The sequence below is a fragment of the Dermacentor andersoni genome, chromosome 4 (genome assembly GCF_023375885.2).
Source record: "Dermacentor andersoni chromosome 4, qqDerAnde1_hic_scaffold, whole genome shotgun sequence".
NCBI lineage: Eukaryota > Metazoa > Arthropoda > Arachnida > Ixodida > Ixodidae > Dermacentor > Dermacentor andersoni.
The window spans coordinates 89,276,907-89,301,137 of record NC_092817.1 but is presented as its reverse complement, the minus strand read 5'-3'; the positions used below and the strand labels follow the sequence as shown (position 1 = coordinate 89,301,137).

Sequence of the window (24,231 nt, the reverse complement as noted above, 5' to 3'; positions counted from 1 at the left end):
TACCACGGAGACAGCGTGGACTTCTTAATGGCTGCCACTTTTCACTAATCTTTCTGGAATAATAGAATAATCTTTCTTTTCTGTCATTTCATTTTTGAGGCTAGCAAGTGTTTTCTCAGTTGACAGAACAGAAATTGTGTTGTTTCTGTTTGTTGCCTTTCATCCTTGCAAGCTTTAACGTAAAAAAGAATTCTTATCCTCGGGAAATCTTTCTCTCCTCGTGTCAGTAGGCAAGACGTTGATTTGGTCTTCAATTTCAAAAGGTGCCCTTTTGTACTTGGTGTTAGTAAAGCGTGAAAAAGAAAGCAAAAAAAAAAGAGGAAGTAGTATGAGGAAAAATTAGTAGCCTATGCCAGCGAGAACAGCGGCCTAAGGGCCTATAACGCCTGTTTCTAGTCTATTCCAGTCTGTTTTTATTCCAATCTCCTGACGTCAAACTTACATAACCACCGACGCAAGCATCAGGCGGTAACCCGCAGCGTTGTTTGAAGAGCCCAATCAAACGCTTTCCTCATTTATAGGAGGTCACTTTTGTTTGCGTTCAAAGCGCGTAGAATTACCTACATTGAGCTGTTTCTCTTATCTAAGTTGCTGACAGGAGGCGAGGAGCATGCAGCAGTGGAGAAGGTTTCGGTGGGGCCGAACCAACACAGTGAAAGTAGATAACCTGACGAGGAAAGTAATTGCGGCGTCTCAGATTGGTCCGCTTCCCCTTACCTAGCTTGTGGTTGCTGGTCATAGCCAACGGCGGCATGTAACGGAATGTTAAAAACGCCGCTAAAACGGATCCTCAGCGAGGAAAAGTTCGCGGAGTGATGTCGCATACGTGCCGAAAGGGTTCAATAAACGTGATACTGACAGGTAAAACTATTTATTATACGCAAATAAGTACGTGCTCCCCAGCATCTCAGAGTAGCCAGTGCCAGAGCGATCATCGGGCAGCCATTTTCTATTGCTTTTGGAATGGGGCAGTCTGAGACTATTAAGAAAAAAATCCAGTTTCGTTAAGCATGTTAATGCAGTTTTTACGCTGCCAATTCACTTCAATGCAGTGTGATTTTGTAGTTCTCAGATGTCGCGCGACAGAAGGCGAAGTGGGCGCAGCCGAAAGCTTTGGCCAATGCAGAGGGCTAATGCCGAAAAGATGTCAAATCAGACATAATCGTATTATTTTGTTAGGTATAATCATGCATAATCAGTGTGTACATATCATATAAGATGGGGAGTGTTCGTGGTTTCCGTGACGTCGCAGGATAGAGAGGCGAAGTGGCGATGGTCCGAAAACTTTTGTACCTGTAGTGGAGGGCTGACTGCAGAACTGGAATAAAAACAGTTTGGAATAGCTTTACGTGAGAGCGCCCCTAATCTGCAGCTATACTATGGCTCCCATAGCTGAAGTAATAAATGTAAATAAGATATTAGTATACATCCAATCACAATATACGAACTACCACTAGAAACGTAGAGTTGTAAGGCGTACTTAAAATCCTAAAATGGCACAGCAAAAGCCATAGCGATATGTTTGTATAGATGTAATCGGGCGGCATTCAAAGCAACAGCTATACCCGTAGATGTCTTTCTTTTTTTGGAGCAGATTTCAGCAAGAACTAATCAACGCATTAGCATATCACACAAGCAAGTATTGAACGGCAGTCACCTAATTTTTGTGTTATTTTACTACTTCCTTTAACTGCGTTAGGCTATATCTGCTCGTTTGAGATTTTTACCATGTCAGAGCTGTCATATAGAGTCCTAAGGATACGGTCACCTGGTAAAAAGCTATTGTTGTCATCATCACTTTTTATGTGCAAGCTATTGAGTGATCCGGCTCAAAAGGAAGGCGCTGTTACGTTTCGCCTACAACGCGCGGTAATGCCGGCGCGGATGCAACGGACGCCGGGGCTTCGTTCAAAGCGGCGGACATTTTGGCCCGTTCGACGCCGCCGCAACGCCTCCCCGCCAAGCGTGTCCAGGCGTGTTTCAGTGCCACGTGTCTTCGTGTGTGCGTGTGTGTGTGTGTGCCCACGCTTGTCAAAGCGCGGCAGCCGGGGAGCGGAGCTCCCCAAGTGAGGTGCCAGGAGGTCTGTCCGTCGGCGGGTTGGCGATGCGTCACTACACTCGGTTCAGCATGTCTCTCGGCTCGACCGTGCGCGCCGTCGTGGGCTCATGCTCCGCCGTCGCGTGGGCTCATCCCGTGACCTTCCTTCTGGCCCGCGACGCCGAGAGTATAAGAGCAGCTGCCCCCGGACGCGAGGAGAGAGGCTCCGATTTGTACTGTTGAGTTACGTGCTCTCCCGTCTCTCCACTTCGGTCGACCTGACCGGCCGCTCTTTTGCTATGTTAGAATAAACAAGTTGTTCTGTTACCAGTCTTCTCTTGCTTTGCCGGGACCTTCGGATGCTTCCAGTGCCCCAGGCCGCCAGGCCAACGCTACCCTTGGGGCTTGCGACCCATTGGCAATAACGGGCGTCAGCACCGAGACCCCAACATCTGGTTGCCAGCGGTGAGATCGCGACAACGGAGGCCAGCAGCGAAGAGATGCGGTTGAATGTATGCTGAGCAGCACAACGACCATCCGGGAGCAGTGCAACGAGCCCTGTGTGATGACTGGTTGCCTGCAGCGGAACGACTGCGCTGAAGTCTTGGCTGCGAGGTTTGGTGAGTGCGGGACTTTCTTCTTCTGAGTTTTGCCAGGCTTTTGTTAGTGTCAGAAACAGAGCTGGTAATTGTGGTTGTCGTTGCTGCCGGGTTAGTTTGCGGCAAGACAATAGTAGGCAGTAGAGAAAGCAGCATTCAGAGCAGCCATGGATTTGAAGTCGTTGCGCAAACCGAAATTGCTGGAGCTTGCAAGAGAGTTGGGTCTGGATGTCTCAGACAAACTCAGAAAACCAGAACTGCTAAGGGCTATTCTTGAGTTAGAAGCTGAGGATGACGAGCTGTCGGAATGCCTTGAGACCATTGAGGAGAGGGAGCGTGAACTTAAAGAACAGAAAGAGAAAGATGAGCGTGAACTTAAAGAACAGAAAGAGAGAGATGAGCGTGAACGAAAAGAACAGAAAGAAAAAGAAGAGCGCGAACACGCTTTGGAAATGAAGCGTCTCGAGTTAGAGATGGAACGCGCTCGTAATGGAAGTCAGGCACACGGTGCAGGAGAACGAGTATTGTTCAAAATGACTGACCTGATGCGGCCGTTTAAGCTTGGAGAGGACATTGGTTTGTTCCTGGTTAACTTTGAGCGAACGTGCGAGAAGCAGGGGTTCTCTCGGGAAACGTGGCCACAGCGCTTGCTCACTTTGTTACCCGGCGAGGCGGCCGACGTAGTCGCTCGCTTGGAGAGAGAGGAGGCAGAGGATTTCGACAAAGTGAAATCGAGTCTGCTAAAAAAGTACCGGCTGTCAGCGGAGGCGTTCCGTCGGAAGTTTCGGGAAAATGAGAAAGGCAAGAGTGAGTCATATACAGAGTTTGCCTACAGGCTTATGTCAAACATGCAGGAGTGGCTCAAAGAAGAGAAAGCGTTTGGTGACCACGAGAAAGTTCTGCAGTGTTTCGGGCTAGAACAGTTTTATAGTCGGTTACCTGAGAACGTGCGGTACTGGGTCTTGAATAGGCCAGACGTTAGTACGGTGGCTAGAGCCGCTGAGTTAGCCGAGGAGTTTGTGACGCGTCGGGCTCGCGGAGCTAAGGACGGTCAAAAGGGTGAATTTGGCTCCAAGTTTGAGAGGCCGAAGTTCACACCCATGAGAGCAAAGGGGGATACACGTAGTGCGGATGCGAGTGAAAGCAGTCCGACCGAACGTACGGAGACGGCGGCAACCGAAGCCGATCGCAGAAAGCGGTTCGAGACGAGGCAAGCGCGCGTTTGTTATACGTGCCAGAAGCCGGGTCACTTTTCGGCGCAGTGTCCAGAAACAAAAACAAAAGTCGTGTTTTTGTCTTTATGCAGCACTGACGAGAACATGAAGCTTCTCGAGCCTTACATGCGAGACCTCCTCGTGAACGGGAAAGAGTGCTTCGCGATTCCGCAGCTACAATGGATGTAGTTCACCCCTCTTACGTAGAACCCGATATGTTCACGGGCGAGTGCGCATGGATCAAGCAAGCAGTGGAAGCTCATAGCGTGTGTCTGCCGGTAGCAAAAGTGCTTATTGAAGGACCTTTCGGAGCACTTGAGACGGAGGCCGCAGTGTCATCTATGCTGCCCCCCCAGTACCCGTACTTATTTTCGAACAGGTCCGATCACCTCCTGCGCGAGAAGGGGCTTTTGTTTGGTGAGGCTAGCGTTCAGGCCTTAACCAGATCGAAGGTTCGGGAGCTCGCTGCAAAGGCGGTAGTTGCGGGGCCGACGTTGTTGAACGATGAGAAAGGGTCAGAGGCGCAGCAAGCTGGTATTCAGAGCACGCCCGAACGGGATAAAATTGAGCCTGTAGCGTTAAAGGCACCAGATACTGGAGAGGAAAATCCCGATGCGGGAAAGTTAGAAGAGCTTCCGGTCGAGCTTCCGGGACTAGGCTCAGTGACGAACAGGAAAGACACCGATCAAGTCATTAGTGACTTAATAAGTAAAGCATCGCTGTCGCCTGAGCAGAAAACCGAACTACACCAGCTCTTACAAGAGTTTCAAGGTCTGTTCTCTGAGAGGCCTGGTAGGACTTCTGTCCTTACTCATGACATAGAACTTACCTCCCCAGAGCCAGTACGATCCAAGGTGTACCGGGTGTCACCCCGCCAGAGCGATATTATGGAGGCTGAGGTAAAGAAAATGCTACAGCTCGGTGTTATTGAAGCAGGTGAGAGTGATTATACCTCCCCTTTGATTTTAGTTGAGGTACCGGGCAAGGAACCTCGTCCTTGCGTCGACTACCGCAGGCTTAATTCCATCACTAAGGATCAAATTTATCCGATCCCTAACATCGAGGAGCGCCTTGAGAGAGTGAGTAGCGCTCAGTTTATTTCCACCTTAGATCTTGTCAGGGGTTATTGGCAGGTTCCACTTACAGAAGAGGCTAGTAGGTATGCGGCATTCATTTCACCAATGGGGACATTCCGTCCTAAAGTTTTGAGTTTTGGTTTGAAGAACGCGCCATACTGCTTTTCAAGCCTCATGGATAAAGTGTTGCGGGGACAGCAAGAATTCGCTTTACCGTATCTAGACGACGTAGCGATATTCTCCGCATCCTGGCCTGAGCATATGGCGCACTTCAAGGCTCCCAAGTGCCAGTTAGCACAGGCCGAGGTTGTCTACCTCGGACACGTGATTGGTCGGGGTCGTCGCCGCCCCTCTGAAATAAAGGTGGCCGCTGTGCGAGACTTCCCGCAACCGCGCACGAAGACCGATATTCGGTCGTTCTTAGGTGTCGCCGGCTACTATCAGAGGTACATCCCCAGGTACTCTGATATCGCGGCTCCCCTAACGGATGCTCTAAGAAAGACAGAGCCGCAAACAGTCGTCTGGGACGAGGCAAAGGAAAGAGCTTTTAGCGCCCTAAAGAGCGCCCTAACAAGCCAGCCTGTGCTACGATCGCCCGACTACACAAAAGGGTTCGTTGTTCAGTGTGATGCTAGTGAGCGAGGCATGGGCGTTGTACTGTGCCAACGGGAAAATGGAGAAGTAGAACACCCCGTCCTGTATGCTAGTCGTAAGCTGACGAGTCGTGAGCAGGCGTATAGCGCCACCGAGAAAGAGTGTGCGTGTATCGTGTGGGCCGTTCAGAAATTGTCATGTTACCTAGCTGGCTCGAGGTTTATCATTGAGACGGATCACTGCCCTCTCCAATGGCTGCAGACCATCTCTCCCAAAAATGGCCGCCTCCTGCGCTGGAGCCTCGCTTTGCAACAATATTCCTTTGAGGTGCGTTACAAAAAGGGGAGTCTCAACGGTAACGCCGATGGCTTAAGTCGAAGCCCCTAACGTGGGAATCAGCCTCAAAATTGCTTGTTACTGATGTTTTTCTTCCTGAGGCAGGATTTTTAACCTATTGCTTTCGTGTAGTGTTTCAAAGTGATGATGTGCTTTCTAGTGCAATTTTCCGATTTGTGGACGCGTTCTGAGTGCTGCTAAACTACTGTAAGGAACTAGGCAGCAGTATAAAAGGGGAAAGAGCCTGGCAGGGCTTAGTGAGGGTTGTGCCGTGCTTGCTGACTGAGCGGTTGACTTTCGGCGTAGTTCTAACGCTTGCCGGAAACGAGAACAAAAATGTCAACTCTCCCGAAGTCACTTTGCAGTGTCCTGTGTGCACCTGAACGTGAGAACGAGGCCTTCTCTGTGCGCTGCGCTCAAGAAACGCCAAAGGACGCCCGACTTCGGTTATGAGCATCATCGAGCGACATCCCTCCGGACAGCGGATGCAGTCCCCTGACCATCGGGATCTCCTTCCCCCGGCGGGGCGGTCTGTTACGTTTCGCCTACAACGCGCGGTAATGCCGGCGCGGATGCAACGGACGCCGGGGCTTCGTTCAAAGCGGCGGACATTTTGGCCCGTTCGACGCCGCCGCAACGCCTCCCCGCCAAGCGTGTCCAGGCGTGTTTCAGTGCCACGTGTCTTCGTGTGTGCGTGTGTGTGTGTGTGCCCACGCTTGTCAAAGCGCGGCAGCCGGGGAGCGGAGCTCCCCAAGTGAGGTGCCAGGAGGTCTGTCCGTCGGCGGGTTGGCGATGCGTCACTACACTCGGTTCAGCATGTCTCTCGGCTCGACCGTGCGCGCCGTCGTGGGCTCATGCTCCGCCGTCGCGTGGGCTCATCCCGTGACCTTCCTTCTGGCCCGCGACGCCGAGAGTATAAGAGCAGCTGCCCCCGGACGCGAGGAGAGAGGCTCCGATTTGTACTGTTGAGTTACGTGCTCTCCCGTCTCTCCACTTCGGTCGACCTGACCGGCCGCTCTTTTGCTATGTTAGAATAAACAAGTTGTTCTGTTACCAGTCTTCTCTTGCTTTGCCGGGACCTTCGGATGCTTCCAGTGCCCCAGGCCGCCAGGCCAACGCTACCCTTGGTGCTTGCGACCCATTGGCAATAACGGGCGTCAGCACCGAGACCCCAACAGCGCTCTATTTGAATTGGTGATTAACAATGGTGTAATTAGGAATGTCACTTTATCCAACTTTTTGACAAGTGGCCATATTTTCATGTGTTGAATTGGTATTATAAACTTAAAGAGTACCGGATGAATACATTTCCAGGTCGTGTTTAGTCACATAAAAGTTTGTGACTTGTTTTATGGTGTTTCCAGCATTTATTTTGTTAGTTTGTTATGTGTTATTTTCATCTCGTTTTCTCCTCTGTTCCTTTACGTGCTGAGTCGCGTTTGCCTCTTTGGAACAGCCGGTCCTAAGGGGCCCATTTTTCTTTTTCTTGTTTTCTTTACCTAATGATACACAAAATAACTGTGCCGTGTCCACTAACGAGCTCTGCTCGCCACATTTCTCGTCCATTCTCTGTTTCTCACCCCAGCACCCGTGGCTCCTGACAAGTCCTCTTTCCTGGCGATCAACTCGACGTTCGTTCTTCTGCATCTGGGCGCGTGGTACAGCGGCGGCTGCCACATCAGCTTCTTTGTGGCCCAGTACAAGCCCAAGGGAGAGTCCGAGTGGACGCTCATCTCCAACCACGTGCAACCGCAGACAGAGACCCTGATGGTGCCCCAGCTACAGCCGGGCACCTGGTACAATCTCCTCATGACGGCGCACAATGACGCCGGATCCACGGATGCCGAGTTTGTTTTCGCCACCTACACGGAGAATGGAGGTATGGTAGCGCATTCTCCACCAAGTCTCGCCGCTCAATTGCTTTGATTTCGATTTGAATATAGATCTTCCTATTAAGTACACTGGAAGGAACTCTGGCGCTGCGATCGCAGTTCAGCTGCTGTTGGGAATGATGGTTAGTAAATGTGTTTGTGTGATATGCGTGCTGGTCGTTTCGTGCATTTTTGCGGCTTCATTTACGACGCCTTATTGCCTTTATTGGCCATACGTTTGAAGCAATTCCTATTCTTTTATTAAGACTGTGCACAATCATTGTGGAACCTTGCACTTATGGCGCGATATCTTCTTGAAGTGGATCAATTTGCAAAGTCACAAATTTCTTTGACAGCAGAAGCAGGAGGTTTAGGCAAGTCCATTTACTAACCATCGCCCCTAGCTGGCTGAAGCACCCTGCTTTTAGCTCCCACAAACAGTAGCGCCCGAGTTGTTCTTAGTAATTTGGTAAGAAACTGTATCCGGGGTCGGAGTCACAGATGCGAACCGATGGAAACACACTGCAAAATGAAAATAAATGAACCAGGTGCGTTAGACCGGCTGCTCGGGGTTATAAGCTGTGAACCTTTTTTTTTTTTTTTTGTACAAAAGCGGCCTTGCTCTCCTTGGGATGCTAGTTCTCAGTGACAAATGTGTTCATTCGCTTGGTGTCGCTCACGGCTGCGGCAACCCATAGGCGGAAAGCTTTAATTTTTCCTGGCGGGGGGAGGGCGGGGGAAGCTGGGGCCCACCCAGCGTTCCCCCCCCCCCTATATATATATCATAGCATAGGAAGGCAACAAAGCCACAAAGGGCAACACAGGGGAAGTTACTTGTACTTACTAATTGAATTAAAGAAAGGATAAATTAGGAAACGAAAACGGATGAAAAATATTGCCGCAGGTGGGGAACGGTCCCACGGCTTGGCATTACGCGTGCGATGCTATAGCAATTGAGCTTCCATGACGCCGTAATCCCATCAACTTTCTGGGGTATTTATGTGTTGATATTAAAACTTCATACTGACGCTTGCGACAGAAAAGATGTTCCACATCCGCCGCCAAGGTTTGTGAGTGGTGGCGCTGGCTAACATTCCCAGAGTTAGTCTAATGTCAACACATAAATACCCCAGAAAGTGGATGTCAGAACGGCGCCGCGGTAGCTCAATTGGTTAGAGCACCGCACGCTTAATGCGAACACGTGGGGTCGTTCCCCACCTGCGGTAAGTTGTTTTTTCATCCGCATTCATTTCTATTAAGTTATCATCTCTTTAATTCAATTAAGAAGTATATGGAAATTCTCCTGTGTTGTCCTCGGTGTCTTGGATTGTTGGCTTCTAATGCTATGATGAATGAATATCGGGCCCTTCGGTTAACCCCCTTGCTTCTCATTCAATATATATACATATATATATAGCCCTAATAACAGTTGCACTTGAAGAAACTTCGTCTGACCTCGAAGAATTGTTCTCTGAAGTGACGGCCTTATATGATTATTTACAACACCTCGTAGTTTCCTGTACAGTGGAGTAGCCGCCAAAATGTTTCGTTACTGAGATTTATTTTGGTAATTGCACTGAATTATCCAACTCGAGAAGTACTATCCTAATTATAGAACTGTCAATGAGACATTTGTAGGCACGCGCAAATGACATCTAACTGCGGTTTTTTGAGCAACGCATTAATGCCGTACTAATTTTTTGCGGCTGGTGAAGAAACCCCACGAAATATTAAAAAAATATCCCGTGATTGCACTCCCACCCGTGTCATAAAGCAGCACCCTCAAATAAGCCGACTGAAAGCAACTGATTTGCCTGTCAGAAACCCGAAGAGACAGTTCATCACCTTGATAATGGTACGGAAGGAGCACCAACAGCAGGTTTCGCGACTTTGCACCTATTCCTTTCTCTCATTTCTATGTCACACTTATTATCCGTCTCTCAAGGTCGACTGATCACATTGATAACAAGAGCCCCTTAATAACGCGGCCGAACCACCGCTTTTACCACGCACGAAACGCGAAAAGCAATGGAATAGGCATAGAACGACGTTGCAAAATCCCAGCTCTAATCGCACCGCATCGAAAGAGTGCGTGCACAGTTTTATGGCTATATTTCGCGCCAGAAACTTGCTCCGGACCACAGCCAAATTAAAATGACGGTTTTCTTTTCCATGAGAGTGTATACTTGCTGCATAAACACGCTCGCGGCCAAAAAAAAAAATACCGAATAGACAGATCGGGAAGCGACCACCATGTAGAAAAAAGGTAAAACTGATGCGTTCATGAAAGTAAATGCACCACTTTTAAATGAGCCCAATTGGCAATCAGGGCGTCTGCACAAAAACAACAGAAAAAGAAAACCATCAGATTTTAGTGGCCCTTATTATCTGTGAATTCTTAAGCGATGTTGAACACCAGCTGCTGCCTAGAGCACGTGTTCGAGTAGGTGTACTTCTGCAGCTATGCAGTACTGAGTCCGCTTTACCACATCTTCAGTGACTTTCTTGATGAACGACGATGTAATTCTACGGCAGACATCCATTCTTCTTGCCTTGAGCTCATGACACGTCGTCGTCTGGATCATGTAAACACGGTATTTCCCATAGCCCCAAGGAAAGAAATCGAGTCGAGAGAGGTCAGGTGACCTAGCCGGCCAATTCACAGGCCCGTGCCTTCCAATCTGTTGCGCATGAAAAGTCGCATCCAGACAGTTTCATGCTCGGCTGCTGCTGTGTGCTGGCGCCCCATCCTGCTGATACCACAGAAGTGGAGGACGTGACAGCAGGACTTCGCTGACAAACTAATCCACCACTCCTTCAAGGATTTCGTCCACGTAACTCTACCCAGTGAGTGTGTGATCGAAGAAGATGGGACCGATTACAGCACCGGCGTAATTCACACGCCACATGTTGAACGACCACTGGTAGTATATCCGAGTGCGTTTTACCCAGTGTGGATTGGAGTCACTCCAATGTGTGCATTAATCAAATTTACCTTGCCCTTTCTGCAAAAACTGGCTTCACCTGTGCACATGATGTTGCTCAAAAAGTCCGGTGACTCATCGGCTTTTGTGAGGAACCAATTCAAGAAATCTAGACGATTCTGCAGGTCCATATCTTCCAAGAATGTTGCAGGTTAAGTTGTTGCGTGTGAAAGACCGAGTGACTTAGAATCCTCTAAACTGATGACTTGGAAATTGGTACCTGTGCGACCACGTCCCACATGCTAGCATGAGGGTTTGAAGCTATAAATGCTAGAACATCCGTGCATAGGCTAGGACTCAAAGATGGAGTCTTCCGCCGCTGATTCTGGAAGCTGCCGGTTTGTCTCAGGTTTTTATAATTTCTTATTATAGTCGATGCGGTTGGCCTACCGCCACACTTCCGTGACTGATACATATTTCCGGCCTTCCTCTTGTTTCTATTTGCAGCTCCCAAGGCAGGGATCATGATTTCCTAGTGCTCATTAGAGAAAGACCTGGCGACTGGGACGAAACAAAACGCCCCTTTCAACCTTTGCACTGAGGTTGTCAGTTGGCTTTTGTTGTGGTAGGCAATGCGGCAAGAAAGGGAACTATTTGTGCACTTTATTTACGTTAGGACAACAACTATGACAGCTTGTTTTCAACTAAGACCAAGCGCGATGTGTTACTTCGGCCGGGGCACGGCAGATAAGGCTCGATCGCGATGTTTTTCTTTATTTCCTTTATTTCGTTCTCACTAACTTAGAGAGAGCCTGTTCGAGGGCGTTGCTTTAAGATGCGGGTGGTAGCGTAATCACGTGGTATTTTTCATGTTTCACGAGGTTTATTTATCAGTCAGAAAAAATTAGTGCGCAATTAGTAAGTCGCTGAAAATGCCGCACTTAGATGTCGCTTGACTGTACCTACAAATGCCTCATTGACACTTTGGTAATTTAGATAGTAGGTCTCGAGTTAGATAAGTAATTACAATTGTACCTAAATGACTATCAGTAATGAAATAATTACTGGCGGCTACTCTAATCTACTGGAAACAATATGCACTATCTTTTCTATGTTCCTATCTCTAAAAAAAGTAACTTATTAAAGAGTTTTTCTTTTCTTTTCTTGAGTCGTTAGCATTGCTTACTGGAAAAAGAAGCAATACTGAAACATATGTCATTCAAGTGCGTTTCACATGCCATTGATATAAGACATTGCCGAAGGGGTCACTGAAGTCTGCAGGGTTTTTTTCAGTGTCAGAAAAGCATGCAAACCAATTTGAAGCGAGGTGAACATACAGCAACATATTCATTCTCTAGGCATACGCCATCCATACCCTTAGAACTAATTGGTTGTTGGCTCCCTCCTCCTCTTTCAAAAATTAATTCTGGTGTTTTACGCGCCGAAACCACGAGTTGATTAGAGGCACCCCCCTCTTTAAAATATAATAAATTGTTTTCTGTGTATATATTGTGCGTGTGCAGGTTTTTTAACGTGGATACTTAAAACAATGTTAAAGCGGACAAATACAAAAAGCTTCTTATTCGCTTGTCATCCTACAGTGAAGATTTGAAGAAATAAAGCGAAATTATGAATAACAAGCCGTGCACGTCCGCGCCAATAATGATGTAGTGAGCTATTAGCCCAAGTAAAATTTTATATGAAAAGGTAGAGCCAAGTCACAAGAAACCTCAGATGATGTAGGTGAGCAAATTCTGGTATTGACATTTTGTGTGTGTGTGTGGGGGGGGGGGGGGGCGAGGGAGTTAGGCTTCGGCTTCGCCGGGAAAAAGGCGCACCACCCCCCTCCGGAGTGCCCCGGAGGGGCACTCCGGAGGGGGCTCGAGTCCTGGAGTCCCCTGTAGTCGGTACCTATGCGCCAACTTGCAAAAGATGATGTAGAAAAGAGAACGAGGGCTGAAACGGCTTATTGGCCAGACTGATGCCGCCATTCATGAGGCCAAGTGACACGACTCATCTCTAAAGATAAAACTAACGCGCTTCGGGTTCCAGAACCACCTTTGAAAAAAATAGGGTCCACCTATTGGAACTTCGGGCAGCCAGGGGGAAACACTCTATCTTAGTTCAGACATTATTTTAACGCTGGCATTCGCAGGTGGTTGTTGTGCCTAATGAAGTAGGGAGCGAGAAAATTTCTGTGTGTAAAATGGTGCCAGAGTTTGAATGAAGTTTGTGTGAGTGCCTGCATGGTACTCTACGTTGGAATAAAGATTGATGACAGGAATGTTTTATTAGAAGGATGGCAGGGTAAAAAAGAAAACAACAATGTCAGGGACTGAAAATGAAGAATGATCAGGGTGTTAGACAAATAAAAAGAACAGAAGAAAAATTTAGATGTGTGTTTTTTAGTGCCTCTATTGCTCGTGTGAACTAGGTGCAACCGAGTGAATTGATGTCATGAGCTCAGCAATAATTAGTGTCTGCGTCGCTGGCGTTGATTAATTCAGATGCTGCAACTTGCATTCCGTTATCTCACGTTATGCGATAGCAACCAGACCCGCCGTGGTTGCTTAGTGGTTTTGGCGCTGCGCTGCTGAGCACGAGGTCGCGGGATCAAATCGCTGCCACCGCGGCTGCATTTCGACGGGAGCGAAATTCAAAAACAGCAGTGTACATTGACTTATGCGCACGTTAAAAAACCGCAGGCGGTGAAAATTAATCCGGAGTCCCCCATTACGGCATGCCTCATAATCAGATGGTAGTTTTGGCACGCAAAACCCCATAATTTAGTTCTAGAGATGGAAACCAGAATAACTTCCGACGTATAACATTTTCATGGTGATTCGTACTGTAAAAGACTGTTCCTTCGGCAAAACTGTAGAAAGTTGGGCTTGCTGGTTATTCGCGACTGTGATTTCAGCGCGAAGTGGACATAATTAACACACAAAAGTGGACACACAAAGCTTTGCGTGCAATTCTGCACTTTCATTTGTGTGCACTTCCGCACTTTCATTGGAACTTAGCTGAAGAATCGAAAGATTTAAAGCACAGCAATATTGAACATGGTCACTCAGCGCGTCTTGAGAATGTTCATTGTTTCAACCTTGCTTGAAGACTTTTGCAGCAGGTACAAGAAGAGCGTCTGTTTTCTTGTGTGCTTACTCGGAACTTAAAAGTTGTTGACTAAGAATGTAATCAGGAAATGCTTAAGGCGCTTGAAAGCTTACGACGTAAAAGGAAGGATTATTACACTTGCGAAAAAGAAGAAAGACACATTCGCTGCAGAATTATGCCTGAAAATTGGAATACTGCCTTCTGACACAGATAAACCTTTAACTTGCCCGCCGTTTCAGTCATTAAAGGTAGTGTCCGTGCCGGTTATCAGTCAACAAATAAATCAGAAATCTAGCATGGCTGAGCGTGTACGCAAAGACGAACCTTCGCACATGTTTGGCATTTACTTCTTGAACAAACTAGGATTATGTACTTGCACAAATTTAGCAGTTGTTGCAATGTTTATTTAGTTTTAAGGTTTATAAGCTTTTTAAAAGCTTATTTCAGTAGACTTAAAGTATAATTTCTAGTGCGTGCTACCGTTGTCTTGAACTCTTGCATTCTTTTTCGCCGATAAGAACATGTGCTGTTTATACAGGATACTGACAAAGAGCTGAAATGGAAAATACATAGCTTCGATATTTTAAGCAGGCACCTGGAAAGCGGCACTGAATTCTCGATAAACTGCCTATAATAAGGAGCCAAGATAAGCAATGAATGGAGAAAGGAGATGAAAATGTCCGGACTCCTTTTTGGCCAATACTCTGAGAGCTCGTCTGGTAGCTTCCTTGGAAACTTAGCGAAGAAAACGTGCACTAAAGCATCGTGCCAGCAGGTGCACTGCCATCCATGACCGAAACAAGACTAGCAAAACAAGACAACCACGATGCAAAGGAAGGGATATCGATCGTGGAAGATTTCTTACCCGGCAGTATAATGACACCTTATTTTTCACGTTGTGTGCACCTCCTATCGAAAAGATCCCATTTTCTTTTTGGACTTGAATATATTACTCTGCAAGGTACTCGACCGAAAGTACTGCTCAAAAATCAAGCAAGGAAAATGTGGACTTCACTGTTTCTCATGATGCGCACGTTTTTCGTCCACGTAGTCTTAGTATTTCAATGGGCTCATCATTTTGCGAGGTCAGAACACTCTATGTTCATGCGCGGTTGTGAGTTTCTTTATGTTCACTCATAAGAAGGGCTCATTTTGCAAACTCAATACGCTTGTTATGCATTAGGAATTTAGTAGCAGTCATCAAATATACTTTTCTGGATTATTTCAATTATCTCCATATTGCGTAACATTATGAAAACCTTTGATGTGTATAACTCACTCGTTAATCGTGCTGTCACTGTACTGATTGTTCCAGTAATTGCATGGGGTGATATTTCATAGCAGATGGTTGTCTGCATAAGCGTCGTGCCATATTAAGCTTCCGGTATTTCCCGTTGTTCAGTTTCCGCCAAATCTTATTTGCCAGTAATAATATCTGCTGTTATAGAATTTATCTATTATTGCGTTATTACAGGTAACAAAGCCTAAGTGGTATATTATTTCACCTGCGGTAACGTGCATAAACCTCGCAAGCTTTTCTTAAATTAAGTTTTCATCTTTGCATGAGGTTGTTCTTTTTTTACTTGAGAACACGAGGAAGAAATTGTCTTCAATGGTATGATGGCAGTTTAGCAAGGACTAAGAGCTTAACAGTCCCATTAACAGTATAACGGTGTTATCATAATGGACATCACGTCAATAACGCAGGCTGCTGCCCAATGACTGAATACGTAAAGTAATATTTCTTTGATGCTGCATTTTTGTAAGCGATTTCTTTTCCGCGGAGGCTTCAATATTTAAGCAACTGCAAGATTCATGATTGAAATGATGCAGGATCACGTAGAGAGTTCAGTCCTGTTGCCTTAACACTATGGCAGTGTTTATCCAAGTGCGCAAAAATGACACCCCCACACAACGCTTCCTACATAGCTGGGCATACGCACTTGCTCAAAGAATATGCAGTTCACTGCCGGCTCAATTATCGTCACGTTCTGCCGCTCACTGCGGTGTTATCGGAGTATTTAACTGTCGTGGTTGCTGCTTACAAGAGAGAAATATGCCAGGAGGTCGCATTTCATAGAATGTAGCGGAATTAATAAACAAACAAACAATTTAAATAATTATTAGTAACTATTAATTAATATAATAATAATTATTTATTTGATCGATTGACCGCTTGTCTGTTTGTTTGTGCGTAACCTAGGAAACAAATGCAAAGGTATGCGTATATCTTCTCTTGCCGCGTTTGAGAGTCTGCGGCGCTGTTTTCACGCAGAGGTATAGAGTAACTTCGCTGTTTACACAAAACTCACTTTGAGTAAGTCATTGGTTTGATGCAAGGATAGCAATCGTTACAGCCTGTTTTCCTCGCCTATTTTCGTTCTTTAGGCACCGTTCCACCATTGGTGTCAGTGAACAGCGAGGAACGCCGTTTCTACCGCCACCTGGGCATCGTAGTGCCGGTGGCCTGCTCAGCGGTTATCGTCCTCATGGTGTCCTTGGTCTTGTGCCTGTTCTACAGCCGAACCTGCTGCCGGGCGCGCTCTAGGGTCATCTACGAGACGGCAGGTGTGTTTGGGACTCATCTTCACGACTTGCCGTTTTATAGAATCACTGCTCAGATGGCGCACGCGCGGCAAAGGGGTGAGCTCGTTCTCGAGAACGCGAAATTTAGGTGTGCAAGGTGGTTGAAGATGACTTTGATGCCTTACGAGTTGCGCCCGCACTCAGGTGTTTGTTGGGCAAGTCATCCGAAAGGGACGTAAAGTTAACATTCTGCCCAAGTATCTTGAAAACCTAGAACGCTCAGAAGCATGCTTTGAAACTAATAGTGATTAGCTTGTTCCGTGTTTTGTGACAGATGTACACTGTATACCGTTCCCGTGCTAAGGAAAAGCGATTATTTGCGCGTTGAACGATACGCACAACTGTAATTCTGTCATCTTGGTGAGGAATTTTGATCATAAAAAGTGCTGCATCTTAATCTCTGTGATGATTGCATGCGTGCAATTTCTAGCGCCTTCGCGCCATCAGTCGAATCTTTCGATTCCGTGCACGCACTGTCTAGTGCCTCCGCGCTACCCGCCACTGAATAGCACTGCGCAAGGGGCAGTGGATCACAATTACCAGTCATTATTGAACTTTCGCTTTTATTCACAAATATTCAAAGCCTACTGCCAGCACATGACGATCTTTGCTCTACTAATAATGCTTCTGACGCTAATATAATTTTTCAGTAAGACCGACATGTCCCACTGAAACCTGGTTACCTGCGAATATAGGCCGAGGCGTGCTTGTATCACTCTCTGATGCTGTCTGTCATTTCCTGTCCATCTTACTATCGCTTTAGAACTTGTTTTGGTTGAAGTACAAACGGGCTCTAAGAAATTGATATTGGACGTTTGTTATCCTACGCCGTCCTGTTCACCCACCTTTGCTGACGACCTTCATGATCTCATCCATATGATTACAGTGCGGTATCCGAATAGTCCGTTCCTTTTACTAGGTGACCTTAACTTCCCTAATATAGTATTGTCTAATGACCATTCCTATAGTCATTCTTTTTCCAGTGAAGGCGGCAGATTTTTGAATTCGTGCACTTATTTCAACTTGTCCCAGCTTGTAATGCAGGCTACTCGAACTATTTCTAACATCGTGTATGTGGTACTTACCACTACAACTGCTCTTTTCAATCCCATATCGTGCCTACTGGGGCTAGGTGATCACCTACTTCTTCATTTTTCTTTGACCTGCACCATGCCTCACAAAAGTAACCGGAAAAAAATATATTCGTGGCTATAAACACGCTGCTTATGGTGCTATTAACTATGAGCTCTCTGCCATTTTGGATGATTACTTGCCCAACTTTCATGATCGCTCCGTCAATACTAACTGGAATTTATTCAAAGAAAAAGTTTCCCCGCTCATCGAGAGCTACGTTCTACGCATAGTCATCACGTGAAACTGACTATGGTTTAGTGAGTCGTTAAAGAGACTATGTAATAAGAAAAAAAAACGAATTTTTCACTCTGCAAAGCTAAACTGGTACTAAAGAAAGTTGTATTGCTTATTAGGTCGTGACTACAGCATACGAAAACGTTCTTAAGCACGCCAAGGATTCATTTTTAAATACTACTTCGCCATCTATTTTAATTACTAACCTTAGACAATTTGGGTCGTAGTCAACAAAAGATACGCAGTAATCACGCACATATAAAATAGACCAAACAAGCGTCATGTTTCCATTTCTACAATAGCGTGCTAACTTGGTCTGGTTGGTACGTGTCCGAAGAAAACGAGTGACAGCGCTGGACAAGGGAACGTGACTGAAGCACGCCCCGTGCTCACTATTCGCTCACTCTTCGCTCACTCTTCCTCAGCGCTTCGTCTGTCTCAGTCACGTCCCGTTTTGTCTTGTCTTCTTGTCTCGTATCCCAAACAGTGGCGCATACCCACTATGGGTGATTGGCCAAGAAGCAGGCGGTTTCCCGTAGGCTTAGAAGTAAAGCGAAACTAGATTTGAATAGTGGAGCGTGGGCCTATAGGACTGCAATTTAGAAGTGCAATGAAGAGATTGTTAAGAATTTTGATAAAATAAGTTAACGTAAAGAAATTAAATAATAGAAATTATTGATAATTTTAGAAATTCAGCAAGGTACTCTTTTTGTCTCTCTAATAAAATTGTCCCGTTTCCCAGCGCTGTTTCTCGTTTTCTTCCGCCATTTCTAATTTCCCTGTTTTTTTCATCTATCTCTCGGCTCTCTCCGATGTTCTCCGACCTCTTCTTCTATCTCGGCTCGCTTCACTATCACCCCCCCCCCCCCCCCCACACCTTTTTTCTTCATCCCTCCTGAGATGGTAATTGAACAAATTCGCTATGGAAGCGATTCTTCATTTTCGTGCGCGCCGATATACCAGACAATTTTTAAATTGCCTCACTGACTTGCGGTTTTCCCGACACAATACGGTCCTTTATAGACAGAGCCAGTGTTATATAGTCCTTTACTCATGAGAACGAAGTCTCCTACCTTCAGCGCTGATAACGTTGTGTTTTGCTTCTCATCAAGGTTCCTTTCATTCTTTCATGGTAGTTTGCTTGGCTGTGTTCTGTCCTTCTTGCTTCTGTAAGCTGCACCATATTGCCGACTCCCAAGGATACATCAGCGGGAGAACAAGTTGGTTTTCCAGTTGCAACAAAGAATGGCATACGTCTTAGACCAGCTGTGTGATCGGTTATGGTGAAATACCGCTGCTTTAAGGCAGCACTTCCATCCTCCCGGAAAACTTGGGTACATGCTGATGTATTGCTTCATGTCCCGTGTATTTCGTTCCACCAATCCATTAGCTGCTGGGTGGTACGGGGCGGCGAATTTCAGTGCTACCTGACGTCGTTTTGCTCATTCCTGCGGTTTATGGCTTCTAAAAGCTGGACCATTATCGGATACCAAAACTTTCACTTTGTGAAACATTTTTGCGGTTGAGCAACGAGATCACGCAGTTGGTAGCCTCTGTTCCTGGCTTCGCTGCTACCGTCCAAGCGCACTCGTCCACGCACACAAAGAACGCTTGCGTTTCCTTCACACCTTCAGACTTCTTACGGAGCTCGGCGAAGTCTAAGTGGACAACTTCGAAAGATGTCCCTGAATGTTTCGGCAATGTAATTTGTTCAATTGGTTGTTTTAATTTCACCTTATTCCGTTCACATTCGTGACATCACTGCACATACATCTTCGCGTCTCGTTTCACATGATGTGATGTAAAACGCTTCGTAAGCTTCATGTAGGTTCGACAAAACCCAACATGTCCGCCTAATTGAGGGCTATTGTGATACAGATTCAAGATTTTTGACACAAGGGTGGGAGGCACTGCAACTTTTCCGTCGCTGTGGACTGTAGTGCTTCAGTTCCATTCCAAAGTATCGCGGTGTTTATTGCTTCTTGAAGTGAAACACACGTGACCGCCAACCTCGACATAGCACTAGTGTCTTTCATTGAAGTTCTCAGGCAATGACTCACTCGTCGACCCAGTGTACGATTTTTCCTTAAACTCCGCCAACTTCAAAAGGTGTGTCACTGCTTTATGATCAGTATAGAGTTTGAATTTTGTTCCTTTTACGCAGGAGTGGAAGTACCAAATGGCCTTTAGGACAACGAGAGCTTCTTTCTCAGTTGTGTAGTTAACTTGCGTCTTGGCGAAATTGTAACTGTAGTAACCCACCATGCGAAGCTGTTGATTGGTTTCCCGGGTGGGGTTGCGTTGATACAACACCACTCCCACTCCATAATGTGACGCATCTGTATTTAGTTCAACTGGAAGGGAAAAGTCAGGAAGGTAAAGCACAGGATCCGAGGAAATTACCTGCACCACCTCTTTGTACGCGTAGTCGCATTCTCCTGTCCATCGAAACGGTGCATCTCTTTGCGTCAATGAGCTGGGCGATGGCGGGTTCAAACACCCTTTGGTGTATATTGTGAACCCACTATCGGTGAAACCGTGAATACGTGCAGCTGTGGAGTGCATAATTAGCCGCACGGCGGACTAGGCCTGGAAGTTTTTGCGTCAACGTTGTTAAGCAACATGTCTTCTTAGCATAGCCTCGAATAAATGCTCTCAAATGGCCGGCTAATCCCAACAGCATGCGAAAGGAATGGACGTCAGATGGCTTCACAAGCTCAGCGATGCACGTTACGTACTCTTCTTTAGTATTCTTAGTGGTACCATCCAATACTCGACTCAGAGAAATGACTGGTTTTGAAGAACTCGCTCTTCTTGAAGGTTATTGTTAGCATGGCTTCAGACAAACTAGCGAGAACATTCGCAAGGTGTTCTTCATGTTGCTGCTCACTCTTACAGTATACAATGAGGTCGTCTACATGTACATTGCAGAAGCGACCATTAAAGTGGTTCAAAACTGTATTCATCATCTTCGGAAGCCAGCTAGGCGAGTTTTTCCAACCAAGCGCAAGACGATTGTACTCGTAAATTCCGAATGGGGTCACAAAGGCGGTTTATTGTTTTGTCTTTTCTTGAAGTGGCTTTCTTTGAAGTAGCTTGAAGTGGACGGATCTGTGCAAAGAAGGCTTTGCACAGATCTATCCTGGAAAACCAGCTACATCCGCCTGTCTAGTCGATGATGCTGTTTAATCGAGGCATTGGAAATGGGATCAAATGCGTCTGGTTGTTCATCGCTTTGCAGTCAGTGCACAGCCTGAGGTTACCGTCTTCTTTTGTGGCGATGGTGATTGTCGATGCAAATGGCGATACATATGGACGGTTGATATCAGCATTTAACATCTTTTGAAGCTCCTCTTTTAGCCATGTCGTCTTCTCTCTGGATAGGCTGTATGACTTTTTCCAGACTATAGTAGTGCCGTGCAATTTAAAGGTAACTTCAAAAATTTGTGGTTGCAGGAGATAGCCCCCGAAGCAGAGCCATTCCAGGTAGAGTTTCTGAATAGTTTCACCATTTTTCCGCCTGTGAATTCCGTTTGCACTTTCATAGGTTTGGAATGATCTTTATCGGGGCTTACAGACACAGTGCCGTCCCAACGAATGTTTAGCATTAATTATTTCATGTTCAGGCGAGAATGAAGAAAGCGTATTCGACACCTCCCATCACCGGGGCAAGAACTTCCACGCATTGCGGCTGATATTTTAGCCTTAAGCTTATCCATTCGCATTGCTCCTTTCATGTCCGTCATAGACTCGTAGAAGGATTGGGCTGCCTGTGAATATGTCTTCTGAATTTGCTGTGCTTCCTGTGAGTATTGATATTGAAGCTCCACTGTCAACAAGAGCTCGCAGGTTCTGTACGTTCACTTCAAGTTGTATGTGAAGTAAACTTGAAGAAATCAGTAGGAAGGTCTCGTTTTGTTTCGGTTAAACACACGGAGGCTTTTTGTGTCAACTGTTGCTGTTTGAACAGTGTCGATGTCTGCAAGACGTCACCGGGCCCTGTGTCGGTCGCACGTAGTATAATATTTGCACTATCTTTAAGTTGTGGCGACCTTACATCCGAGTTGCTGGATTGAGAATCTGACCATCCGGGAAGATTTGGCCATGTCTTGCAGCTCCTCTCAGAGCAGTAATGAGGGAAAAGTTGTAGCAGCTCTAGTAGTGCCTAGAGAGCTTTCGGCCCTTTTATTTGTGCATGTCGGTGCAAATCTCCTGGGAGACCGTGAATTACAAGCGCTAAGATTGATCTTGATGACAAATCTGGTTCAGCAAGTCTAAGCAGTCTCTGCTTCCTAAGAAAGTAGTCAAGTGGGGAACTAGGCCTACAATAGTAAAACAGTGCCTGGTCCCATCGCTGCACGTTAGTTCTTTGGAGCCACTTTCTCGTTACACCACTCCGAAGTTGCCGCATGTTTAAGACCAGCTGTTGGTCAGACAGCCGTCCGTTCTATAACGCTGCGGCTTCATATAAAATATTTCACCCTTCTTGGTTATCAGGAGACCAGTCTAAAGTTTCTGACCACAAAATTTCAACTGGATGTTTCCTTTGTGGTGCAAAGCAGACAGGAGAGCTTTTGCCATGGCATTCTGTTGCGAAAATTGTTGCTGCATCGCTATGGCCTGAAGAATTGTTGGTCGCTCGTCATATGACGCTGCATAAACGAATGGTCGTCCCCGTACCAGCTGGTTACACAGGTCCACTGGGATGTTCACTTTGGCCGAACCACGTTTCACAAACCCTTCGGGCGACATAGAAGCTCGATAAGAAGAAGATCCAGGAGCTCACCCTTTGTTGTGTGCACAAGGAAGTCAACCGGAGAATCATGCTGGACTTGGTAGCCTTTGCATACCACTCGGTCGTTGTACCTGTCCTCGAAAAAAGTCACCCACATCTTCATTCACTTGTGGGCTGTGCCAAAATATGTAATAAGCTCGCACATATTAAAAACACCAAGCATGCATCAAGTCAATGTCGCGGCTCCCTCCGATGTTTTCCGACTTCTATTGCGGCACGCTTGAAGAGACAATTCAGCTATCACCCTTAAGACTGAACGATCAATTAATCTAATTTGATCAGTGCGCAAATTTTTGAACTCTGTATTTCTTTTTCCTTTTTCCAAAAATATGTCTTCTGTAACCCCTATCTATCTCACTATTGATTTTTACCAATGGACCCTATTGTCTTTGATATTGATGGTATAAAAGTTTCTTCACCATGTGGCGTTGATAATATATATTCAAGTTTTGAATTAGGCCTAAAGTATATCGTGCTATGATGTTTTCTAATCTATTCCAGCAATCTCCTCAGACAGCCTGCATTCCGGAAGACTGGAAGGTCGACAGGGTGATTCCCTTGCACAAGTCTGGAGATAGCCATTCGCCATATAATTATTGACTCATTTTACTTACGTACATTCCATGTAAAATTATAGAACATGTCATTTACTCTCATCATGCATCATTACTACAGTCAAGTGCTTTTTTTACAGATCATCAGCATCGATTTCTCGAGCAATTTTTCTATGAAACTGAACTTTTGTCGTTTACACATTACCTAAATTCCATACTTGACAGGCTTTCCATTGTTCACAGTATATTCCTAGGTTTTTCAAAAGCGTTTGGCAACAATTTTCAGCTGCTTTCCTTAAAGCGAAGTAAATGTAACCTTGATCGTAACATCATTCTATGGCTGCACTCCTTTCTCCCCGATTGTTCACAATTTCTTACACCTAATAATACTTGCTCCTTCCCTTCTGCAGTTGAATCTGGCGTGCCACAAGGCTCTATGCGGGAGTCTTTGCTTTCTTTAATCTATATGAACGACTTAATTCATAAGTTATCTTCATCAATTTACTTTTTTGCAGACGACTGCGTCATATACAGTGAAATTAACAGTGACTCAGTGATTCTTCAGTCGGATATCACCCATGCTCTTGACGGGGCTATGACGTGGAACATGGAAATAGACACCAGCAAATGGAAGCACATGCGTGTTTCTCGTCGTAATACTACATTGCTCTCATATGAATAAGTAACCTCGAATCTGTGTCCTGTTACAAATATCTAGGCGCATTTATTTCTTCTAATCTTTCTTAGAAGATGCATGCAGACTATATACCTAACAACGCTAGTCGCATGCTGGCTACATACGCCGCAATTTTTATATTTCTTCTAGTCCTCAAAATTACTTCTTTACATATCGTTAGTTCGTACTAAAGTGGAATACGCTGCATCTGTCTGGGACCCCAGTCAAGAGACGCTCATATATCAACTTCAATCTGTCCAGAAATCGGGTGGCTCGCTTTATTCTTTCTAATTATCATCGCAACTCCAGCGTTACTACTATGAAAATAAGCTCATCATCACCACTGCTATCACATCATAGGAAAATGTTCCGCATTCGCTTGTTCCATAAGATATATCATGACAACCCCATTCTTAAGAGTAAATTGATAACCGCATCTTCCTGGTTTCAGCTCGCATCGACCATCCTTATAAGGTTGGTATTCCT

General features: G+C 45.9%; 1 protein-coding gene across 3 annotated transcripts in view; it reads left to right on the top strand.

Moving 5' to 3' along the window:
* LOC126536440 (cell adhesion molecule Dscam1-like) overlaps nucleotides 1–24,231 on the top strand; it is a 549,544-nt gene that overhangs the window by 459,210 nt on the left and 66,103 nt on the right. For all 3 annotated transcript variants that reach the window (XM_050183398.2, XM_050183399.2, XM_055074012.2), the window contains exons 20-21: nucleotides 7,443–7,736; nucleotides 16,155–16,334. In XM_050183398.2, the coding sequence (XP_050039355.1) occupies nucleotides 7,443–7,736; nucleotides 16,155–16,334 (474 nt within the window). The remainder of the gene's footprint in view (nucleotides 1–7,442; nucleotides 7,737–16,154; nucleotides 16,335–24,231) is intronic.